We start from the raw sequence: 22,390 nt of genomic DNA on the forward strand, positions 1-22,390 counted from the left end.
GGAGGGGGTGGGAAGATTTTCTTTACTTATTTGAGGTAGATGCTAAAAAGGAGAGTGATGAAAACATGAGGATGATAACGTCAAAAAGAGCAAAGGACAGGTCGAATCAAGTTCCGTATGAAGGTGAGGAGTGTAGGCTTTATAGGCAGACCTATATATATATAGGCATATATACAGACAAAAAACACTGTGTATTCTTCAATAGGAAGAATGTCTTAGTAAAAAAAAAAAAAAAAGAGAGAGAGATTATCCTCATCACTTTGAGAATGTATTTAATTAGAAAATAAGAACAGTCATACAAGCTTAAGAGGTTTCTGAATCAGTGAAAAATGAAGAGCTTGGCCTGGCTATCAAATTGGAAAGGAAGACATTAGAGAGAATGAATTACAGGTTTATCTGATGGACCAAATGTAGAAAGGGGGAGACAATGGTGACAGTAAATAAGAAATACAATCCAAAGTTTCTTGCCTGGGTGTCATAAGGGTAACAAAGAAAAATTTACCATCTAGAATTATCAGGTTCCATAGGTATCATGGTACACAGTTTGATAACTACCAATTAGATTTACCAAATTAATTATGTTAGTACGGTTCTCATTATCCTTAGTTATGTTTTTGTCCTTATGCTCTCATATAGGCCAAAACAAGTACATTAAAGTCTCCTGAATATTAATATGAGTTTCCCTATTTCTCCATATATCATCTGCAGATTTTGCTTTTTGAAGTGTTGATGTTATATAAGATATTAACAATTTTAAGTCTCTACTGCACACCTTAACATTACAAGTAAGTGGCCCTCTCTTTTTTTTTTTTTTTTTTTTTTGCGGTATGCCGGCCTCTCACTGTCGTGGCCTCTCCCGTTGCGGAGCACAGGCTCCGGACGCGCAGGCTCAGCGGCCATGGCTCACGGTCCCAGCCGCTCCGCGGCATGTGGGATCTTCCCGGACTGGGGCACGAACCCGCGTCCCCTGCATCGGCAGGCGGACTCCCAACCACCGCGCCACCAGGGAAGCCCTACAAGTGGCCCTCTTTATCTTAATGCTTTTTGTCCTGAAATTAATCTTCCCTGATGTCAAGATTACTAACCTTGTCTTATTTTAATGTGCATTTGTGTGAGATACCTTTGCCTATATTTTTATTTTTTACTTTCTGAATATGCCTCTTGTAGACTATAGCATGAAGTTATGCTTTGTTTTGTGAACCAATCCAAATACCTTCTTCTTTAAGTAGGAGAGTAGAGCCTCTTTACTTGTACTGCTTTCACAAATACATTTGATCTTAAGTCTTTTATATTATGCATTGTTTTATGGGTTTTAAAAAATATTTTACTACATGGTCTGTTTTCACTGCTTTTTAAAAAATGTGTATTTTTTTCTGATAAATTAGAAAGGTTTGTTTTTGTTCAAATGGCTATTTTGACAGTACCTATTGATTCCTTACTATAAACAACTGTAAATTAATATTCCTACTTCTCTTCCCCACTCAACTCTTTATTACCTGATCACATTAATATTCTTAATGTTTCCCTCTGTACTGTTAAATGTTCTTTTATCTCTAGTACTTGATTTATCAGCTTGAAATGATGTCTTTTGACCTAAGTGGGGAATTGGGAAACAATAAGGAATTCAGATTTTCACCTATAGTAGGAAAAAAGCAGCAGCACAGCTGGAGCAATCAGTGAGCGTTCAAGGAGGCGATACAACATAAATTTGGCCACCTTAAAAAACTGCATAAAAGATGTGGAAACAGACATGTTTTCTCCCACACCTTCAAAGAATACACTGCTATGCCCTGTAGAGTCAAAGGAGAGAACCAGACATAAAGGAAAATGGTCAGATGTTCCGCGAGGATAGCTTTCAACATTCCCTTTGCAGAGGGACAGTCCTGGTGCCTCTCCTATCTAGAACCTCCCCATTTCATTAATTCGTTTGTAAAGACAGTGAGAACAAAAAACAAGAGCTACACACCTCTCCCTCTCCTGACGTTAGAGAATTCCTCACTTTCTCCAGCCCGTTTCTCACGGTGCGGCGCTCCACTGTTATTCCCGCCATCCTCTCCTCCGTGCTTTACTTCACCTTTGTCTTCCACCGCTGCTGCCTGTGTGTCCCCCTTGTTGCCATTCCCAGGAGATGCTTGAACATCTTCAGGAAAACCAGAACTTTCCAAGGGCTGACTGGGATTACCACCCAAGTAATAGCGAAACGGTCCATTGTTTGACGTAAAGCTGTCTAAAGACTACAAATGTAAAGCACGTAGTTATACACCACAAGGTTTCCAGGACAATCGAAGAATGACTGGTTTTATAAAGCCGTATTTTTTTAATGTTATTATAGAAAATAATATTTTTCTTAAAAATGTCTTCAATTCATATTCTGCCTCCCATCTGTAGGGGAGAAATGGGATAGAGATGATTTATATACAAGCAAAGAACTGAGATGTTTGGCAGCGAGCTGTGCTCGTGACTCAGTCATTCATCCAAGAAACATTTAAATATCCAGAGTCACTGTATTCAAAAAGCACTGTCAGAACACTGTAAATCAATTACACTTCAACAAAATAAAAAAATAAATTTAAAAATTAATTTAATTTTAAAATAAAAAATAAAACAACATTAATTTAAAAAATTTAAAAAGCACTGTGTTAGAACAGGGGTGGGGAAAAACCAGGGGAAGGATGTAAAAACAACAAGCATAAATATAGCCGCCAAAACCACCCTGGTCGTTATCAGAAAAAGTTGTCAAAGACAAAAATAAAAACTTCATGTACTTTTAATGGTTTTCCAAATGTTAGTTTTCAATACCAAATCTTAACTGAAATTTGAAAAGTATTTCCACTTAAAATTTCAGTCCAATGTATTAGTCAATGTGAAGAACAGATTTATTTGTTCGAAATTATTCAATCTTCTTGACTGTTATCAATGTCTCAAACATAAGGACTAGCATAAGGAATCCACCTTCTGCCTCCCATCCCACCTCTCTCAGAATATTTATAAATGTAAATACATTATAAATTATAATACTTAAACATTTTTGAATATTCAGGAATTTTACATATTTTTTAATTCACAAAAAAACCCCAAATACAAACGTTTAAACATGTTAGAGGTATGTTTTCTAAGTGGTGAACAGCATACACATCTGTTATTAACAGAAGTTTATGCATGGAATTCTGATATATCACTTTGAAAATTTACCAATTAAAAAATGTCCTTTTTACCTCTTCTTGTCCAAATTGCTCCATGGAATCACAGTAAACTTCACTGTCTGAATCACTCGTCAAATGCTGAATTGCTGAAACATCTTCAACATGATCATCATTTACATCTAAATATACACAAATGTCCAGGTAGAATAATTATTCTCTAATTGAAGACAAATGCATTTATTACATTTTCAAAATGTATCTCCTCTATATTATTTTCATATTGGGAGATAAATTTGATTTACCATTTCATATTGAGAGATAAATTTGATTTACTTTGTTTTAACTTACCAAAATTTTAAATTTAGTCAGTAATTTTTATGTAAAAAGATTACAAAGTATTTTATCATAGAATTATAAAAAGACACTGTCCAGATCAAACTTATAAAAACCTAATAACTTTATAAGAAAAAAGTGACTACCGGCTAGGACCCTAAATTTGGGATGCAACTGTGCACATTTGGTTGTTATATTAAGAAATGGTATTTCTTGGTTTCTCTAGTGAATTACAGCAATGTCAATAATTCACTGTATACACACTATAAGCTCACTCCTAGAGCCGTAACTTATGAAACGACTATACCTTATTTTGCTGACCTGAGAACAAAAGTATCATGTTAATTAGAGATGTGAGTTAAAAGAAACATCAGTAATAAAAGTAAAAATTTCAAAGATTTTATTTTAAAATTCCATACAAAAACACAATAAAAAATACTTCAAGAAAAATATAAAAGCCTTGGCCCTATTTCGGTCTTTCAAAGCTATAAACCCTTATAATATTAATAAACCTTAAGATGTTACTGAATAGAGGATTTTAAAATTCTCAACAGCTCCTAAATATCCTAAAATTATTAAAAGAATATATTATTCATAGGAAAGAAGCCAGAGAAACAACTTTGATGTGACAGTACCTTGGTGAACACAGACAGCAGTTTTTTCCGTTTGCTCCAAGTTTTGATCTACAGATTTTACTGTCTCAGCACCTCTGCCATCCAGGGAAGGACTGGCACGGATGTCGTTCTGTACACCCTGAACAAAGCTGTCTTTTTCATAGCCATTAGTGACAACGATTTCCAAGTTCTTATGGTCTGCAGATTTCTTCATCATTTTCTTATCTTTTATGTGAAAATGGAGAGATTCATAAAAATTCACTGTAGGAAAACTTCTGTACACTATGTTCTAATATCAGGTAGTCATTTCCCCAGCCTATCATAATCCATTTGAAGGGCTTCCTACGTGGATCAAAGAGATGGGGTGCTCCTTGAAAAGGGGTTAATTATATGCTGAGAGCTCACCCAAACTGTGTTCATTTCAAAACCGCTTCAGTTCCCTGTGAATCTTCTAGAACCCCTTTTAAGAGATAAATCTCTTGAGGTCTTTTCACTCTTTCGGGCATAGGCAAATTGCTCTATGAGACCCAGCCATATATAGGTCTACATAGCCAATAAAAAGAGCCTTCAGAGAAGGTATTATTTGTCAGACTTTACTGGAAAGTGAAGGCAAAACTAAGCTGTATGGTTTGTTTTAGTGTCTTTCTGCCTCCCCTTTCTAAACTAGTCTCCCCAGGAATCACTAGTACTCTTACTCACAAGGCCCCCCTAATGTAGTACCCCACAATTCCAGTGTTCCCTCTTCATCAGAATCTCTGCCTGTATCCTATTCTCTGGAATCCATGCCATTCTTGACAAGATATTGAGAATTTAACTTGTCTCCTCTCCTTGGTAACATATGAATATTCATATTGGAAACAATACCTTAAATGAATAAATTTCTAATGCAGCATTTCAGGCATTACATCTAGAGGAGTGGCCTATCCTTGTTTGCCTTCAATTAACATCAGTCCATCTATGCTTAAGGTTGGCTGTCCCTGAACTCTGTAGTAGAGCCTCTTTGTCCACAACGAACCTGGTTATAGGGTCAACGGCCCACATCCCTCCACGTGCCCTAATCACACACAATGCCAAATAAGTCCAAACCTCTCCATAGCCTTTCACCTTAGTCAATGTAGAGTGATTAGCTCATAACCCAAAGATTACCATTATCACTTTGTTCTGCTCCTTTCACGCCTTCCTGGGCCTCTTCTTCCTCAGATTCAGCTCCACTATCGCTGCTTTCAGCTTTACCATTAAGAGTTTTGGCATTTGGTGTAGAAGTTAGAACATTACCAAGATCTAAAATATGAAATGACCATTTAATCTGTAATGCTATAACACACAATCATGTTGTAATTTTAAAATAATACTGTAATTCACAAATAACTAATAAAATAATCTTGAAGTAAAAAGTTAGAATTTTAACATATAATGAACAGTATTATTTTCTTTGACAGTAAATATATGTACATTACATTAATTCTTCCAGCTATCAGTTCACAACAAAATGATAAAGCTATCTTAAATCCTTTCTGAACAAGGCAGTGGATAAATTATTTTTAAGGTAACATCGATCAACATGTAAAGTTAAGAGATGAATGATCTTTAATACACAGTAAATGAAGGGACAGTTGCTATAGGCTAGCATGCTGGAAACATAAATAGCTTTGGCCCTAAAAGCAATCTTATCAATATTATAGTTGGACTACATTAAAAAGTTTTTTTAAAAAAATAACTATTTATTTATTTATTTTTGGCTGCATTGGGTCTTTGTTGCTGCACACGGGCTTTCTCTAGCTGTGGCAAGCGGGGGCCACTCTGTTGCAGTGCACAGGCTTCTCATTGCGGTGGCTTCTCTTTGTTGCAGAGCACAGGCTCTAGGCACACAGGCCTCAGTAGTTGTGGCTCACAGGCTCAGCAGTTGTGGCTCACAGACTCTAGAGTGCAGGCTCAGTAGTTGCAGTGCACAGGTGTAGTTGCTCCATGGCATGTGGGATCCTCCTGGACCAGGGCTTGAACCTGCATGCCCTGCATTGGCAGGCGGATTCTTAACCACTGCACCACCAGGAAAGCCCCTAAAAGGTTTTTTTATCCTTTTATTACCTTTAGGGCTTCAGGTGCACAACTTACATTATTATGTCTTTGCAGTTAACCTTTTTTTAAAAGAAGCATTAGTAAATGTGATCAATCACTTAAAAAGGCAAATTGTCCTATTACCCAAAGTCATACCTTGAGAGTAAATACATGGAAGCTTCTCAAACATTAACATGGATAGGAATCACCTGAGATCTAGTTAAAAGGTAGGTTCTGAATCAGTAAGTCTGGGGTAATCTAAGATTCTGGATTGCCATAAAGCTCCCATGTGATGCTAGTGCTGAGAGTTACTAGACCCCATTCTGTAATATTGGGAATTATAGTTCTGTAACTCTGAGATACTGAAGGCATCCTAAGTGGCTCTTGGCCAAAAACAGTGGTCTTCCTCCGTAAACTTCTGGGCTTTATTTTCAATTACACAAGTCCATTTTGGATGCTCCCATGCATCCCAAATAACATATAAAATCTCCATTCATCTTAAACAGTCAGGCCTATATTCTTATTCTTATTATATTCCCTAATTAGTAGAACTAAAGAGTAAAAATTCAACTCTATCAGAGGCATTATGGTCTATTCTCTCTTAGAAAATCATTATGGCAGCATAGCTTTTGAATCTCCCTTACTCTTTCCCTGACAACCAAAAAAAAAAAAAAAAAAAAAAAACTGACAAAAAAATAAATAGGGGGCTTCCCTGGTGGCACAGTGGTTGAGAGTCTGCCTGCCGATGCAGGGGACACAGGTTCGTGCCCGGGTCCGGGAGGATCCCACATGCCGCGGAGCGGCTGGGCCCGTGAGCCATGGCCGCTGGGCCTGCGCGTCCGGAGCCTGTGCTCTGCAACGGGAGAGGCCACAGCAGTGAGAGGCCTGCGTAACGCAAATAAATAAATAAATAAATAACAGAAACACCACCCACAGACACCTTCAACAAAACAAAGCATCAGGGAATCCCCAAAACCCCCATCAAATGGATGGTTGCAGCAAAACTACTTGACAGAATCACAGCAGCACTGTGACAAGAGTTGCAGAAAGCACAGAGAATTCCTAATAAGCCCTACTCAACATCCAAAAATCAACGTAGTACACCATATTAACAGACTAAAGGATAAAAGCCACAAGATTATCACAATGGACGCAGAAAAAGCACTTGACAAAATCCAACACTCTTTCATGAGTATAATGCTGAAGAAATTGAGAATACAAGAGAATTTCCTCAATCTGATGAAGGGCATCTACGAAAACTCACTAGAATCATACTTAATGTTAAAAGACTGAATGTTTTGTTGCTAAAATAAGGAACAACACAAAGATGTCTGGGCTTCCCTGGTGGTGCAATGGTTAAGAGTTCACCTGCCAATGCAGGGGACATGGGTTCGAGCCCTGGTCCAGGAAGATCACACATGCAGCAGAGCAACTAAGCCCATGTGCCACAACTACTACAGCCCATGTGCCTAGAGCCCGAGCTCTGCAGCAAGAGAAGCCACCGCAATAAGAAGCCCGTGCACCTCAATGAAGAGCAGCCCCCACTTGCCACAACTAGAGAAAGCCTGCGCACAGCAACGAAGACCCAACGCAGCCAAAAATAAAATAAATTAATTTTTTTTAAAAAAGGACAAAGATGTCTGCTTTTGTCATCTCTATTTAATACTGTACTGGAAGTTCCAGTTAGGGCAATCAGGCAATAAAAATAAATAAAAGGCATCCAGACTGACAAGGAAGAAGTAAAATGATCTCTGCAGATGACATGCTCTTATACATACAAAATCCTATGTAATCTACAAAAAAACTATTAGAACTAATAAATGGTCAAGCAAGTTTGCAAGATACAAGATCAATATAGAAAAATTAATTGTATTTCTAAAAGCTACCAACAAACAATCGAAAAATGAAATAAGAAAATTCAATTTACAATAGCAGCAAAAGAATAAAATAACTAGCAATTGAAATAAATTAAAGAACATTTAAATAAATGGATTAGAAGACAATATTGTTGAGATGACAATACTTCCAAAAGTGATCTGATTCATTGCAATCCCTAACAAAATTCCAGCTGGCCATTTTTGCAAAAACTGACAAGCTGATTCTGAAGTTCATAGGGACATGCAAGGAATCAAGAATAGTCAAAAATGGGAATTCCCTGGTGGTCCAGTGGTTAGGGCTCTGCACTTCCACTGCAGGGGGCTTGGTTTCAATTCCTGATCAGGGAACTAAGATCCTGCAAGCCGTGTGGCATGGCCAGAAAAAAAAAGTATAGTCAAAACAATGTTGAAAAAGAACAAAGTTGGAGAGCTTACACTTCCTGATTTCAAAACTTACTATGTATATATATTCTGAAAAACCCCATGTGACACAGATAATCTGTTTTACTGGGCCTAATTGGCTACTTTTAACAATATTCTTTTTTTAAAAAATACTACTTTAGTACCTTTTTTTTTAACTTCAATCATTCTTTGGCAAAGACTAGTCCTTTGTTTTATTAATTAATTTATTTATTTTTGCTGTGTTGGGTCTTTGTTTCTGTGCGAGGGCTTTCTCTAATTGCGGCAAGCGGGGGCCACTCTTCATTGCGGTGCGCGGGCCTCTCACTATCCCGGCCTCTCTTGTTGCGGAGCACAGGCTCCAGACGGGCAGGCTCAGTAGTTGTGGCTCACGGGCCTAGTTGCTCCGTGGCATGTGGGATCCTCCCAGACCAGGGCTCGAACCCGTGTCCCCTGCATTGGCAGGCAGATTCTCAACCACTGCGCCACCAGGGAAGCCCAAGATTCTTTATTTAAGAAGCAAACTCAAGATTGCAAACTGTCTTGCAACTTGGCAATATTTTACAAAATTGGAAACACTTATCAAACGTCCACATCCTTTGATCCAATGATTATATTTCTAATATAATTTCTAACAGATATACTTCCACATATGTAAAGTGACATTTACAGATGGTTACTTTTAGCAGCATCTTTTGAAGCTCAGAAGAGGAAACAATCTAAATTCCATTAGAGTGGTACAGATTAAATAAATTATGGTATAGGTCTGCATCCCTTACAACTCTTGGATCTAGATATGATTTGAAATCCAGAGTTTTCTAATTTTGCAAAGGTCATATACTATACATAATGTATAGTATATGACACTTTCAACAGAGTCTAAGGCAGCTCTCACTAAAAAAAAAAAAAAAAAAATTAAGACATTTGTAGCAAAATATAATAAACGTACAAAATAGGATAAAAACTTAAAATAGCCTCATGTCATTTAAGGTCAAGATTTGTTCCTCCTGTTCATGTTAGGCCAGGTTTTGCTCTCAAATGGGTTATCAAAAAAGCTTTATCAAGCCTTCTGAACTCTTAAATTATAGCTAAGGGATTATAGATCTGAGCCTTTATTATCATTTTTCACTCTTCCTTGTTTTTATAGCTAGTTGTTTCAACATTTGCCTCTGGCAGTAGGCTGGACACAACCAAAGCAGGTCCTGATTTATTCCCCTCTGCATCCTAATAACACACTTCACAAACAGAAAACATTTAATTTTTTTTTCTGACTTGAATAAGTATGAATTACAAAGAAGATTATTTGTTAATATTTGACCCCTCTAGGTAGACAAATCAGATTCAGAGGGTGTGGTACAGAGTTATGCCCAGTAAAAGTCACCATCAGTACTGCGGACACAAACCACAGGCCTTATGACAGAACAGGAAGATTACTGTTTTGATCAATTAGTAAAAGATGCCATGTGAATGGAATGCCAGGGAAAAAAAAAAAGGATGGCCAGGCTGATTTTTATTTAAAATATATATAATTGTCATTTAGAATGACTCTTACGAGCTCATTTCACTGTTTTCTAAAACAATTTAAAGAGCAAATGTTTATGGTTAATACCAGCAAATCTGCAGATTATTCAGCTCCTGCTAGTACGTAAAAAGATAAGACTTTCAATTCGTTACTGAGAACATGAAAACAGAACTCTAAAAAAAAAAAAGACCAAGTGAGGTGAATTCACTGACATCTTGTTTTAGCTAGCTACACTACAGTTAAACCATACTATAAACATATTCACTTAAAATTAGCTAGCAAGTCATTTCAGCCATAGCAATAGCTAATATAATTAGCTAATATAATTCATAAAGCAAAATAGAAAATATGAATCATAAAAATAAAACCATGAATTCTGTTACAATTTTGTGTACAAATGAACCATCTGTCATATTTTAATAACCTAAGGGTAAAAATTATGGTTTATACCAACAAGGACCTACTGTATAGCACAGAGAGCTCTGCTCAATATTCTGTAATAACCTAAATGGGACAAGAATTTGAAAAAGAATAGATACATGTGTATATATAACTGAATCACTTTGCTGTACACTGAAACTAACACAACATTGTTAATCAACTATGTTCCAATATAAAATAAATTTTTTTTTAAACTCTGAAAAAAAAAAATTAGGGTTTATAATATTTTGGAACTTTGTGCAATGTATTTGCTTGAAAGAAAACTCTTGAGTGAAAAGCCCATAAGTTATATAAATTTTTGCAGAGTTCTTTTGACATATAAATTTTAAACCAAAGTTTCACATGGATTTCATTATTCCTACCTTCTAAGTATTTAGAGATTTTCTCCACTCGGACTGGCATGTGAAAGTAAAAAAAAAAAAAAAAAATTAGGCATATAATATAAATATTAATGCATGTATAATGTAGCAGCTGCTGAATGAAAAACTAGGTAAAAGACTCCAACCTGAGGTTAAATCAGAACTTCTGCCACTCTTTTTGTCTTCTACAATTTCATAAAACGGACCAATGACATGTAGCAATTCTTCAACTTTTTCAGTCATTGGCATAGTTTCAAGAATCTGTAATCAAAAGAAACAAATCCTGTGAAAACAAACTATTAATGTGATCCACACTAGCACCAAATAATATATTTATAATTTACTTACCAATAACTTTGAGATCGGAAGTGCTTTTATAGACTCCTGAAAGTATCTATGTTAATTACATATACCACCCTAGGAAAATTTCAAGTAAAGATTTAAAAGTGTTCTCATTTTGAAAACTATTTTACATAAGCTTCGTGTAAAATTTTATAAAATAAGCTATAGATTGTGCATTAAGCACCAAAGGCACTAATGTAAAATAAAATAGAAAATTTGGGGGTTAGAATAAAATTATTGTGTCTGTTCTTTAACACCAAGGTAGTGTTTTTAAAAGGGTGTGAAGTAAAGTAGGAAATGGCAACCACTTTCAGACACCTTCATAACTACGGGCCAATTTAGAATCATCAAGTTTAAACAGCAAGGTAAATTAGGTGAAAAAGTATTCAAATAAAGAGACATCAACTGATGACTGACAAAATAAAGTATTTTTATATATGGAATATTTTGCAGATATTAAAAAGACTATGATTAGTTCTGTGTGTGCTGACTGCAAAAAATAGCTATAAATTTTTTTTTACAGGCAAAAAGCTAGTAGCTGCACAGTATGTTTAATATGATACCATTATTGGTTTTCTTTCTTTTTTTAAATAATAGGATATCTATATATACACACATGTCTTTTCTGTATCAATCTACAAAATACAATTAAAAGTAATTACCACTAAATAGTTAAAATGGAGGGAATGAGGAAAGATTATAACAATATTTAAAGAAAAAAGAACGTTATCAAACCAAAGCTGTACATTATCGTTCTCTCTCTGCTTTTGAAAGACTCCTTTGTTCTGCTACTGATATACTTAACAGCCAAAAGAACTAAGCTCTGACCTCTTTTATAGAAAAACAAAGTCCACCAAATAAAAACTGTGAAAATGTAACAAAGTGCACAACTTTGAGCAATGCAGAAGACATTAAAACAAAACAAATTACTCTGAATCTACCAAATAAAAATTACTACAGAGATTAATACTATCAAAGCATCTGGCAAAAAAAAAATATTCCTTTTTTTACATATTTTCTCTATGTTCAAAGATTATTTAAGATTATTATACAGATCTAGATTTCACAACTTCTGATCCATTACCAACATATCAATACAAATGTTCCTTTATAAAAAGGCAGTAAGATCATCTTTAAAAATCCATGATTTCTTCATTAATTTGCTCCTTGAAGAGCTAGTTAATAAAGAATGCCCTCTTGGGCTTCCCTGGTGGCGCAGTGGTTGAGAATCCGCCTGCCGATGCAGGGGACACGGGTTCGTGCCCTGGTCCGGGAAGATCCCACATGCAGCGGAGCAATTAAGCCCGTGAGCCATGGCCTCTAGGCCTGCGCGTCCGGAGCCTGTGCTCCGCAACGGGAGAGGCCACAGCAGTGAGAGGCCCGCGTACCGCAAAAAAAAAAAAAAAAAAAAAAAAAAAAAAAAGAATGCCCTCTTTACTAGTTACCAGAGAAACTAAAAGCATCCTTGTCTTATTCTGCTTCTGAAGGATTTTTGCATTCACAGGAAAATGCTTGTTACTGATAAATCCAGTGATAGAAACATCTCAACTTATGCATCAACACTTGTATGAGAACACTGTTGGGCAGTCTTTTTACCTATTTCTCATAAAAAGTTTCAAAACAGAAATGTTTTCAAGACAGCCCACTTAAGTCCCACACTCCTGAGTAAGGGAAATCAGTATCTATATACTTTCTGCAGAAGTCAACGATAGAGAAAGATAAGAAAGATGAAAAAATGAAAACATGGGACTTCCCTGGTGGCACAGTGGTTAAGAATCCGCCTTCTAATGCAGGGGACACAGGTTCGATCCCTGGTCCGGGAAGATTCCCACATGCCACGGAGCACATAAGCCTGTATGCCACAACTACTGAGCCTGAGCAGCCCACAAGCCACAACTACTGAGCCCGTGTGCCACAACTACTGAGCCCTTGTGCCACAACTACTGACGCCCACATGCCTAGAGCCTGTGCTCCACGACGAGAAGCCATTGCAATGAGAAGCCCGCGCACCACAACGCAGAGTAGCTGCTTGCCACAACTCGAGAAGGCCCGCGTGCAGCAACGAAGACCCAATGCAGCCAAAAATAAATAAAATAAAATAAACTTATTTAAAAAAGAAAATAGCATGTCCCCACAATGTGACACATATGAAGGAAAAAACATTTACCTTAAGATGAACTTTGATGAGACAGATAAAGCCCTGATAAGCTCAATAATCTAGATTCTATATTCTAACATATTACAATCTCTTTGTTCCTAAAAACAAAGCAGCTAATTTTCTTGATAACAAAACTAAATCAAAGCTGCTCTAAATAGGGACCTCCCTGGTGGTCCAATGGGTAGGACTCTGTGCTCCCAGTGCAGGGGGCCCAGGTCCAATCCCTTGTCAGGGAACTAAATCCCACATTCATGCCGCAACTAAAGAGCCCACATGCCTCAACGAAGATCCCGTGGGCCACAGCTAAGACCCGGCACAGCTAAAATTAATAAATAAATAAATATTTTTTTTTTAAAAAAAGTTCTCTATGTAGTTTTATTTTCTATTGTGAATTATTTTCCCTACCTTTTTCATTTCTTCAACGTATGCAATCATGGCTTCCTCTTTGGTCATATCACCCAATGAACTCCAAGCATCCCTAGAAATAAAAATATCCAATTAATTACAGAAAGACACCTGATTTCAACTGCTCAGAATACAATTTATAGTTATTGCTATAGGATCATTAATTTAAAACAGGCTTTACTTAAATCTATATTAATGTTTCCAAAGGATCTCTTTACATGCACCACCTTGAACAAAAATATCATAGTGAATAAAATGGCAAACTAAATAGTAGCTAAAACTAATTAGTATAAAACCTATCTATAGACCATAGATTATAGAGACTACATTATATAGTTTCTATATAATCTCTATATAGATTATAGAGACCGTAGACTGTTCATATTTGCTAAGAACTCTTTAAAAGTCTTTATATCATTATAAATAACAGTGACAAAAATGAACATTTTAGAAACTCTACATGAACTGTCACAGTCATGTTTCAAATGAACAGAATATTTGGTTAATTTTTTTTTAAGTTATTTATTTAATTTATTTCTTTTTGGCTGTATTGGGTCTTTGTTGCTGCATGTGGGCTTTCTCTAGTTGTGGCAACCAGGGGCTCCTCTTCGTTGTGGTGCACGGGCTTCTCATTGCGGTGGCTTGTCTTGTTGAGGAGCATAGGCTCTAGGCGCTGGGGCTTCAGTAGTTGTGGCTCGCAGGCTCGGTAGTTGTGGCTCACGGGCTCTAGAGCGCAGGCTCAGTAGTTGTGGCGCACGGACTTAGTTGCTCCGCAGCATGTGGGATCTTCCCGGACCACGGCTCAAACCCATGTCCCCTGCATGGGCAGGTGGATTCTTAACCACTGTGCCACCAGGGAAGCCCATGCCTGCATTCTAGAGCCTGCGTACCTAGAGCCCATGTCCCACAGCAAGAGAAGCCACTGTAATGAGAAGCCCATGCACCGCAATGAGGAGCCGCCCCCGCTCGCCGCAACTAGAGAAAGCCCGCGGGCAGCAACAAAGACCCAAAACAGCCAAAAGTAATAAATAAATAAATAAATAAAATTTGTATTAAAAAATAAGAGTCTAACACTTGAAAAATGGAAAACGTTTCTTACTTCTTACAAAAAATGAAAATGTGAGGGACAGGAAAATTTTAAAGCCTCAAATAATGAGAAGAGCCCTTTGAAATTTTTGCCTAAAAAGAAAACCTCTCATTTTAGAGCTATTTTCCAGAAGCAGTTTAACTCCACCAAAGTCAATTCTGAGGTAAATCATTAAGTAAATAAATTTTTTTCAAACAGCTTAAATAACATATTGCTCTTACATTTAACCTAATATGACTAGTCATAAAGATCTTAGAGGAAAGTACAGGACTAAGAAATCCTCAAAGATGAGGTATCACCTCACACCAGTCAGAATGGCCATCATCAAAAAATCTATAGACAATAAATGCTGGAGAGGGTGTGGAGAAAAGGGAACCTTCTTGCACTGTTGGTAGGAATGTAAATTGATACAGCCACTATGGAGAACAGTATGGAGGTTCCTTAAAAAACTAAAAATAGAACTACCATATGACCCAGCAATCCCACTACTGGGCATATACCCAGAGAAAACCATAATTCAAAAAGAGTCATGTACCACAATGTTCATTGCAGTTCTATTTACAATAGGCAGGACACAGAAACAACCTAAGTATCCGTCGACAGATGAATGGATAAATATGTGACACATATATACAATGGAATATTACTCAGCCATAAAAAGAAATGAAATTGAGTTATTTGTAGTGAGGTGGATGGACCTAGAGACTGTCAAATAGAGTGAAGTAAGTCAGAAAGAGAAAAATAAATACCAAATGCTAACACATATATATGGAATCTAAAAAAAAAAAAAGGTTCTGAAGAACCTAGGGGCAGGACAGGAATAAAGATGCAGATGTAGAGAATGGACTTGAGGACACAGGGAGGGGGAAGGGTAAGCTGGGACGAAGTGAGAGAGTGGCATGGATTTATATATACTACCAAATGTAAAATAGCTAGTGGGAAGCAGCCACATAGCACAGGGAGATCAGCTCGGTGCTTTGTGACCACCTAGAGGGGTAGGATAGGGAGGGTGGGAGGGAGATGCAAGAGGGAGGGGATATGGGGATGTATGTGTATGTATAGCTGATTCACTTTGTTATACAGCAGAAACTAACACACCATTGTAAAGCAATTATACTCCAATAAAGATGTTAAAAAAAAGAAAAAAGAAAGAAATTCTCAAAGGAGTTTAAGGACTTCCAATGCAGGGTGAAGAAACTTAGCCATCAAAACATGTGGCTCTTAAAGACTTACTCTGCCAATTAGCACACTCTATTCCTGACGTACTTGACGTATGGTCATGTTAGACATCAGACATCCTGTTAGACATTTGTCACCTCTTCAATAGTGTTTAAGAACATCAAATGTTAGTCAACTGGAAACATGGCAGAGGTATTTTGTGATTCTATTAAATATATTAAAAATGAAATTTCTATTCAAGTACAGTGGGACAGGAGTGACAGCTTAGAGAAAAAGTAAGGCAGAACCTGAGTCATGCTCCTAGTTATTTATTATCTCAATGGCTCAAAGCAAACAAGGTCAGCTGACAAGCAAGAGGTAACTTTCTTCTTGGCAGGTAAAAGAGGCAGGAGAGTCTGTTGTTTCTTTAATGTAGTTTGGGACTTATTCTTGGCATAATAAAAAGAACAAACTCCATAAAAGGAAACACTAATTGAAAATGCTTCTATATCTTTGATATATCTACCTCTTTTGGTTTTATTGTCTTTTCTTCCCCAAGACCTTCCTATTTGTGTGCAATTGTGTTAAGAGCACACAGAGGGGGCTTCCCTGGTGGCACAGTGGTTAAGAATCCGCCTGCCAATGCAAGGAACACAGGTTCAAGCCCTGGTGCAGGAAGATCCCACATGCCGTGGAGCAACTAAGCCTGTGCACCACAACTACTGAGCCTGCGCTCTAGAGCCCATGAGCCACAACTACTGAGCCCGCGTGCCACAACTACTGAAGCCCGCGTGCCTAGAGCCCATGCTCCGCAACAAGAGAAGCCCACGCACCGCAACAAAGAGTAGCCCCCGCTCACTGCAACTAGAGAAAGCCCACGTGTAGCAATGAAGACCCAACGCAACCAAAAATAAAGAAATTTATTTTTTTAAAAAAACTTTGTTTTAAAAAAAAAAAAGAGCACATAGAGGATAAAAATGTATCCAGTACATAGAATACTTTGTGCACAGAATAATCCATAACCACATAAGTAACAGTCATATAATTATGTCATTAAACTCAAAATTCTTTCATAGCTCTCTACATAAAATTACCATTTATATCTTCCAATAGGATCCCAGAATCCAGGCCTTGATAGTTTACAGGGTCCTTCAGTTGCCTGCTTATAAAAGCTATAGAACTTGAGCATCATTTCATTTGTCGGCTGGAATGAACCTATTGGAAACATACATTAAGTAAGATCACTTGGAGAACACAATTGATGAGCTAATGCTTAGCTTACTAACAGTGATTTTTTGATATTTCATTAAAAGTTGAGACAATTTATTCTTATTTTACAGAAACAAAAGTTATGGCTCAGTTTATTTCTTTGATTTGAAAAAACTCTGAGATTTTACACTTTAATAACAATGCCTAACATAGTTCAATAATTAAGAGAATAAACGAATAAACGTGTTGTAGATGTAACCAAAATAACTGGCAAATGTCATTTTTAAAAAAACAAATAAATTAAAATATAGAATAACTGTATCATGCAACTACAATAAGGTATTTCTATTAAAAAACTGTGCCAAACCACACTGACTAGCACAAATGAAAGTTAAATGTATACTCTGCTTAATAAAACTGCAACAGTAAGAAATTCAACTTCTCTTGGCCAAATTTCCGATTTCTCAGGGGATTAGGAACTTTGGCTAAAGCCAACCAGTGTGTACTGTGGTAGAAAAAGAATTAATCCAAGATAAAATAGATTTCTCGCTTCCTACCTCCATAGTTTTGGACATGCCAATTTTTTGAGTATCAGTCTTCACATGTTTCTAGCTTATCAATAAACTTTTTTATGTTTAAAGTTTTCAAATTGTTTGAACAAGTGCTATAAGTTGCAATACTCTTAATGAGAGAGAAAAATTGGAATATAAATGTTTTATAATAACTGCCTAAATAATTATGATATACATAAATTATGGGATTATTTATAACTACCACCCTTAAAAATTTTACTGTAGAAAAATATAAAACATAGCATGAGAAAAGTTTCAAGATCTACTATAAAATGAGAGTTAAACAGCAGTTTAAAAAGCATATACAGCACAATCCATTTTTACAAAATAAGTACTTATATACTTAAAAAGCAGAGTAGAAGGAAACATGTCAAAATGTTAAAAGAAGATAGATATTGCTGTGATAGGCATATAGATTTCTTCTAGTTTCTTTTTTGCTTATTTGCATTTTATAAAAAATTACATTTATTGTGCATTACTTTTGTTCCAAAATTTATTACGAAAACAAAAATTAAAACTGAAAAAGATGTTTTTAAAACTTCATAGATTGCATAATAATCTGATAATACGTAGTAATCGAAAGCTAGTAGTTTATAAACATTGTGAAAATTACAACACAGACAAGCTGAGAGCTGGTGTTTCAGGTTTGGCCAGGAGTGAATAATTAATTCCAAAATCACAATAATAAATTATCTACACAATATATGCTCATTTAGGAGTATCCATTAGCTACAGTGTTTAAATGATATAGTCTTTATATAGCAGAGGGGAAAAAAATGGAGAAACTATAGTTAAAAATGATTACCTATTTAAATGACACAAACCTAAATTTAAAACATCAAAAGCCTCATCTCATAATATCTTCAGTAAGTCAATCAACAGATTTAAAAGTTTATTGGTTAAGGTGAGTAATATATACATTAGGTTAGAGAAAAAACTAATAACATATATTGAATATATTCTGTGTATAAGACACTAGATAAAGTAGAGTCTCTGTCCTCAAGGTTCTCACACACATCTTACAGAAAAACCTGAACAAACTTTTTGGCCAACCCAATACATTTGATATGTATGTGTTTAAAACATTATATAGGAAAATAAATTTCTAAAGGTCAAGGGCATACCAAACATAGGTGCTATAGGGTTCATTATAACTTTATGCCATAGATAAAGATTAAGCAACAAGCAACAAAAAAACTATAAGAATATTTGCAAAATAATCCAGGACAGATGACACAACTTAAAAGTTTTACTATAAAACTAATGATTCATTATAACAATACTTCTGCTTCAATTATTATCAATTAAGTTTCAGGAGATAATAGTACAGTACTGAACATTGCCCCACCCAGCTGCCCTTTGGGCAGAGGTTCTTAACTTGGCAATACCTTCTTAAATGTTATATAAACACAAATTGTATTTACACTTACATGGGTTTTCTAATAAGTGATATATGGTGTCAGCAAAGATAGCAAACTATCAAGTCTAGCTCTATCAATTTTCAAAAAAATATAAATACGTGTGGTTTAGAAGTAAGGATGAAGGTACCATTTAAACAAAACTTAGAATCATGCCTTCCTGTAAACTTTCATCAGACATTAAAAAAATCAATACCTAAATAAGTTCCTATGTTATTTCTCTACATTTTGTTCATTCACCCTTTTCTTTCAATCCCTCACATGTCCTCCTCCAATTTCGTGTTTGAGATTACAAAAGGAAAGCTATTTTGTGTATATTTGTTTTCAAAACCTTTTGTATCTTCACTTAGTGAATGTTTGTTAATGGTATTGAACATTCATTACTTAGCCAAATGATAACTAATGAAAATAGGGAATATGACATTAAATACTATAGTTAATATATTAGTGTTAGATTTAGTTAGTTTTACACTCTGGCACAATGATAGTAGTTAAAAGTATCATTAAAAAATACACGTTTATTGTGGAAAAATACACGTTTATTGGAGAAAGATATGAAAAGTCAAATTCCCCCTTTCCAAGCCTCTCCACTGAAAAAATATTTGAATAACGGCCTTAAACTTCCCAATATTTGTCAGACATAAAATTACAAATTCAAAAAGCTCTGCAAAACCCCAAACAGCATTAATATGAAGAAAACCAGACCAAGACAGATCATAATCAAACTGCTCAAAACCAACGATAAAGAGAAAAATCTTGACAGAAGCCAGAGAAACGACGGGTTAAATATGAAAGAACAGCTCCAATGACTTTTCACCCAAATTGCAAAGGTCCCAAATGAGTATGAAAAAGAGAACACTAGGACCATAGAACAGGTTTTTTTTAAAGTAGTAAATATATATGTACTTTTTAAATAAGAGAAATCGTTTTACAAATGAATATAGTTGTTCTTTCCTTTCTTTCCCTTCATATCAAAAGTTTTCAAAAAGTGGACTTTATGAGTATTCGGCCCTAGGCATCCCCATCCCAGATTTTTAAAAAACATACCCAAATCTGCAGTCATTAAGCGACTTTTCTTTTCGACAACAATATAAACTGCTTAAAATCTGGATAATATATTTGTCTCAGGCTTGAAAGATCAGCAGGCAATTAATTCCCATCCGACACCTCCCCTTCAATTACATGCCTTTTCAACGCAAAAAAAGAAGTAGGTTAAATAAGCAAGACTAGAAGCAGAAAGAAGGCTAAAGGAGGTGAAATTCAGAAACTGGGGCCTCAAGCCTCTGCAGAAGGCTTGTCCAGCCGGGCCCAAGTGCACGTACCATTTTTCGGCAAACTCTGGATCACCTTCACCGCCGCCTCAAACCGGGTTTCATGCACGGATCTCGTGTCCGCCATCTCCAGCCTCCAGCGCCGGCCCCGGTCCCAAGGTCTGTCGGCTGGAATCAGGCAGCAGCAGCAGCACCAGCTTTCCCAGGAGCCTGCATGAAACTGGAACATGGAGCGCAGCCGCGGATCAACATGCCCAAAGGGAGGAGGACCCGGAGCGCAGCTGGTCAGTTCCCCGCGGCCCTGCCCTATCCAGGCCACACAGTCTGAGATGGCCAGGCTTCTTCCTCCTCCCCGGGGCGTGACCTAGGCTGGGGAGGCCGGGCCGCCCAGACAGAAAAACAACTCACCGAGAGGAAGAGCATCTCTAGCAGAAGGCGGAGGGGCCCCGGGCACTGGTGGTCGCTGTGCCACTGACCCACCCGTAGGACCCTGGAGGAGCGGCCACACCCCCCATCCCGGCGAGGTCCGTCTGTCGGTCCGCGCCCTCCCCGCAGCCCCGCCCCAGAGTCTTGGGGGGACCCACTCGCTACCGCCACCGTCGCCGCGCAGCAAACTCCACCCACCCGCCCAGCAGCATTGGCGATGACGCGCTCCGTCTGTCTGTCCCTGGAAAAGGGCCAGAGAAAGCGGAAAAGAAGAGCAGCGAGATGGATCGGCGGAGGGCCCCCGGCTCGCTGTTTGAACAGGCCCGACCGATGTGTCGGCGCCAGGACAGCCGAGGCGGGGTTGCAGCGCGTGTGGGCACCGCTGGGCAAAAAAATGACTGTGGTCCCCAGCGCCTGTCCTCTCTTAGGTTAAGGTTTGAGAAAGGTGATGGGACTTAAGCAAAGAGCTTTAGATCCAGAGAGGCCTGGTGCGAACCTTAAGTTCTGCCATTTAAGTTCTGCGACCTAGGGCAAGTTACTTAGCCTCTCCAGCGGCAATCTTCCTAACACCCGAAAGGGTAGATGAAAGGATTAGGGATGCTGGATGGAGGTGTTTAGCAGTGCTTGGCTCGCAGGTCTTTGACAGCTTTAGCCGCCCCGCGACAAGGACGTCCGAGCAACAACCAAAGGAGAGGGGAGGTTGCCCGCTACTTAGACTGGGCGGGGGGAGGGAGAGCACCTTCCCTTGCACCACCCCCGACTTCGATCCCCAGGGATCCGGGCTCTGTACAGCTCCAGCCCGAGCTAATGGGCGACAGGGCGTGGGGGAGGGGCGAACGAGGGACCAGTACGGATCATCAACCCTAGAAAGAGGTACCCTGGGCCTTCACCTTTCTAGCACATCGCCCCGCGTCCTCAGGCATCTAGGAAGCGCCCCCAGGCCCAACGCGGAGGTACTGCTATAGGTTCTGGGGGTGGAGTCCTGCGGCCCGGAAATCCCAAAGTCTTCAGGTCCCTTTGTCAGTTCGGGATGGGTTAGGAGGGTGACTAGTCAAAATCTAGGAGCAGACTCGAAGTTACTTTTCCCTTGTAGCAGCAGTGCCGGCATTTACCTTGGTATTGCCGGGCAAGGCCTGTCCGGTAAGGTCCCCGACGCCCGCCCCTCGCCCTGCCCCCGCGGGCTTGTGGGAAATGTAGTCCCCGCTCCAGGCGCTTCCGGACACCTCCCTCTGGAGGCGGACGTTCCTCCCACCTGTTCCGGTTCGTTTTCTCTGTCCCGCAGATGCTGGAGCCGTTGCGACGGAAATCCCGCCTTCCTGCTGCGTCGCACTTTGTGCTACTTCAAAATACCACATCCGCTTCCAGCCAAAGGGATAGACACTAAGTGGTGCGTTTCAGAGGTATCCCGGTGGGACTGGACTGGAGTCGGAGAACTGGGGTCTTATTTCTTGCTCCTGATGCTTACTAACTTTGAGATCGTGTGCTGTTAGATTACCGTCCAGGTAATTAAAACTACGGCTCACTGAGTGCCTGATACTTGCCAAGCACATAACATGTATTCCAAAAACGCTGTAGGGTGTTTGTCAATGAGGAAATTGAAC

General features: G+C 38.1%; 1 protein-coding gene across 20 annotated transcripts in view; it reads right to left on the minus strand.

Moving 5' to 3' along the window:
- ACBD5 (acyl-CoA binding domain containing 5) overlaps positions 1-21,970 on the minus strand; it is a 37,206-nt gene extending 15,236 nt beyond the window's left edge. For 2 of the 20 annotated variants that reach the window (XM_059056685.2, XM_067030280.1), the window contains exons 1-10: positions 21,902-21,960; positions 20,415-20,583; positions 16,988-17,108; positions 13,649-13,721; positions 10,890-11,004; positions 10,747-10,779; positions 5,237-5,371; positions 4,112-4,315; positions 3,216-3,322; positions 1,967-2,234 (exon numbers count right to left, since the gene is read on the minus strand). In XM_059056685.2, the coding sequence (XP_058912668.1) occupies positions 1,967-2,234; positions 3,216-3,322; positions 4,112-4,315; positions 5,237-5,371; positions 10,747-10,779; positions 10,890-11,004; positions 13,649-13,721; positions 16,988-17,108; positions 20,415-20,490 (1,132 nt within the window). In that variant the 5' untranslated portion in view covers positions 20,491-20,583; positions 21,902-21,960. Of the gene's footprint in view, positions 1-1,966; positions 2,235-3,215; positions 3,323-4,111; positions 4,316-5,236; positions 5,372-10,746; positions 10,780-10,889; positions 11,005-13,648; positions 13,722-16,987; positions 17,109-20,414; positions 20,584-20,771; positions 20,988-21,679 lie in introns of those variants that run through there. The other 18 variants (XM_067030272.1, XM_067030270.1, XM_067030271.1 and 15 more) reach the window with 16 other exon arrangements.
- Positions 21,971-22,390: the final 420 nt, after the last annotated feature.

The sequence above is a fragment of the Kogia breviceps genome, chromosome 3 (assembly GCF_026419965.1).
Source record: "Kogia breviceps isolate mKogBre1 chromosome 3, mKogBre1 haplotype 1, whole genome shotgun sequence".
Taxonomy (NCBI): Eukaryota; Metazoa; Chordata; class Mammalia; order Artiodactyla; family Physeteridae; genus Kogia; species Kogia breviceps.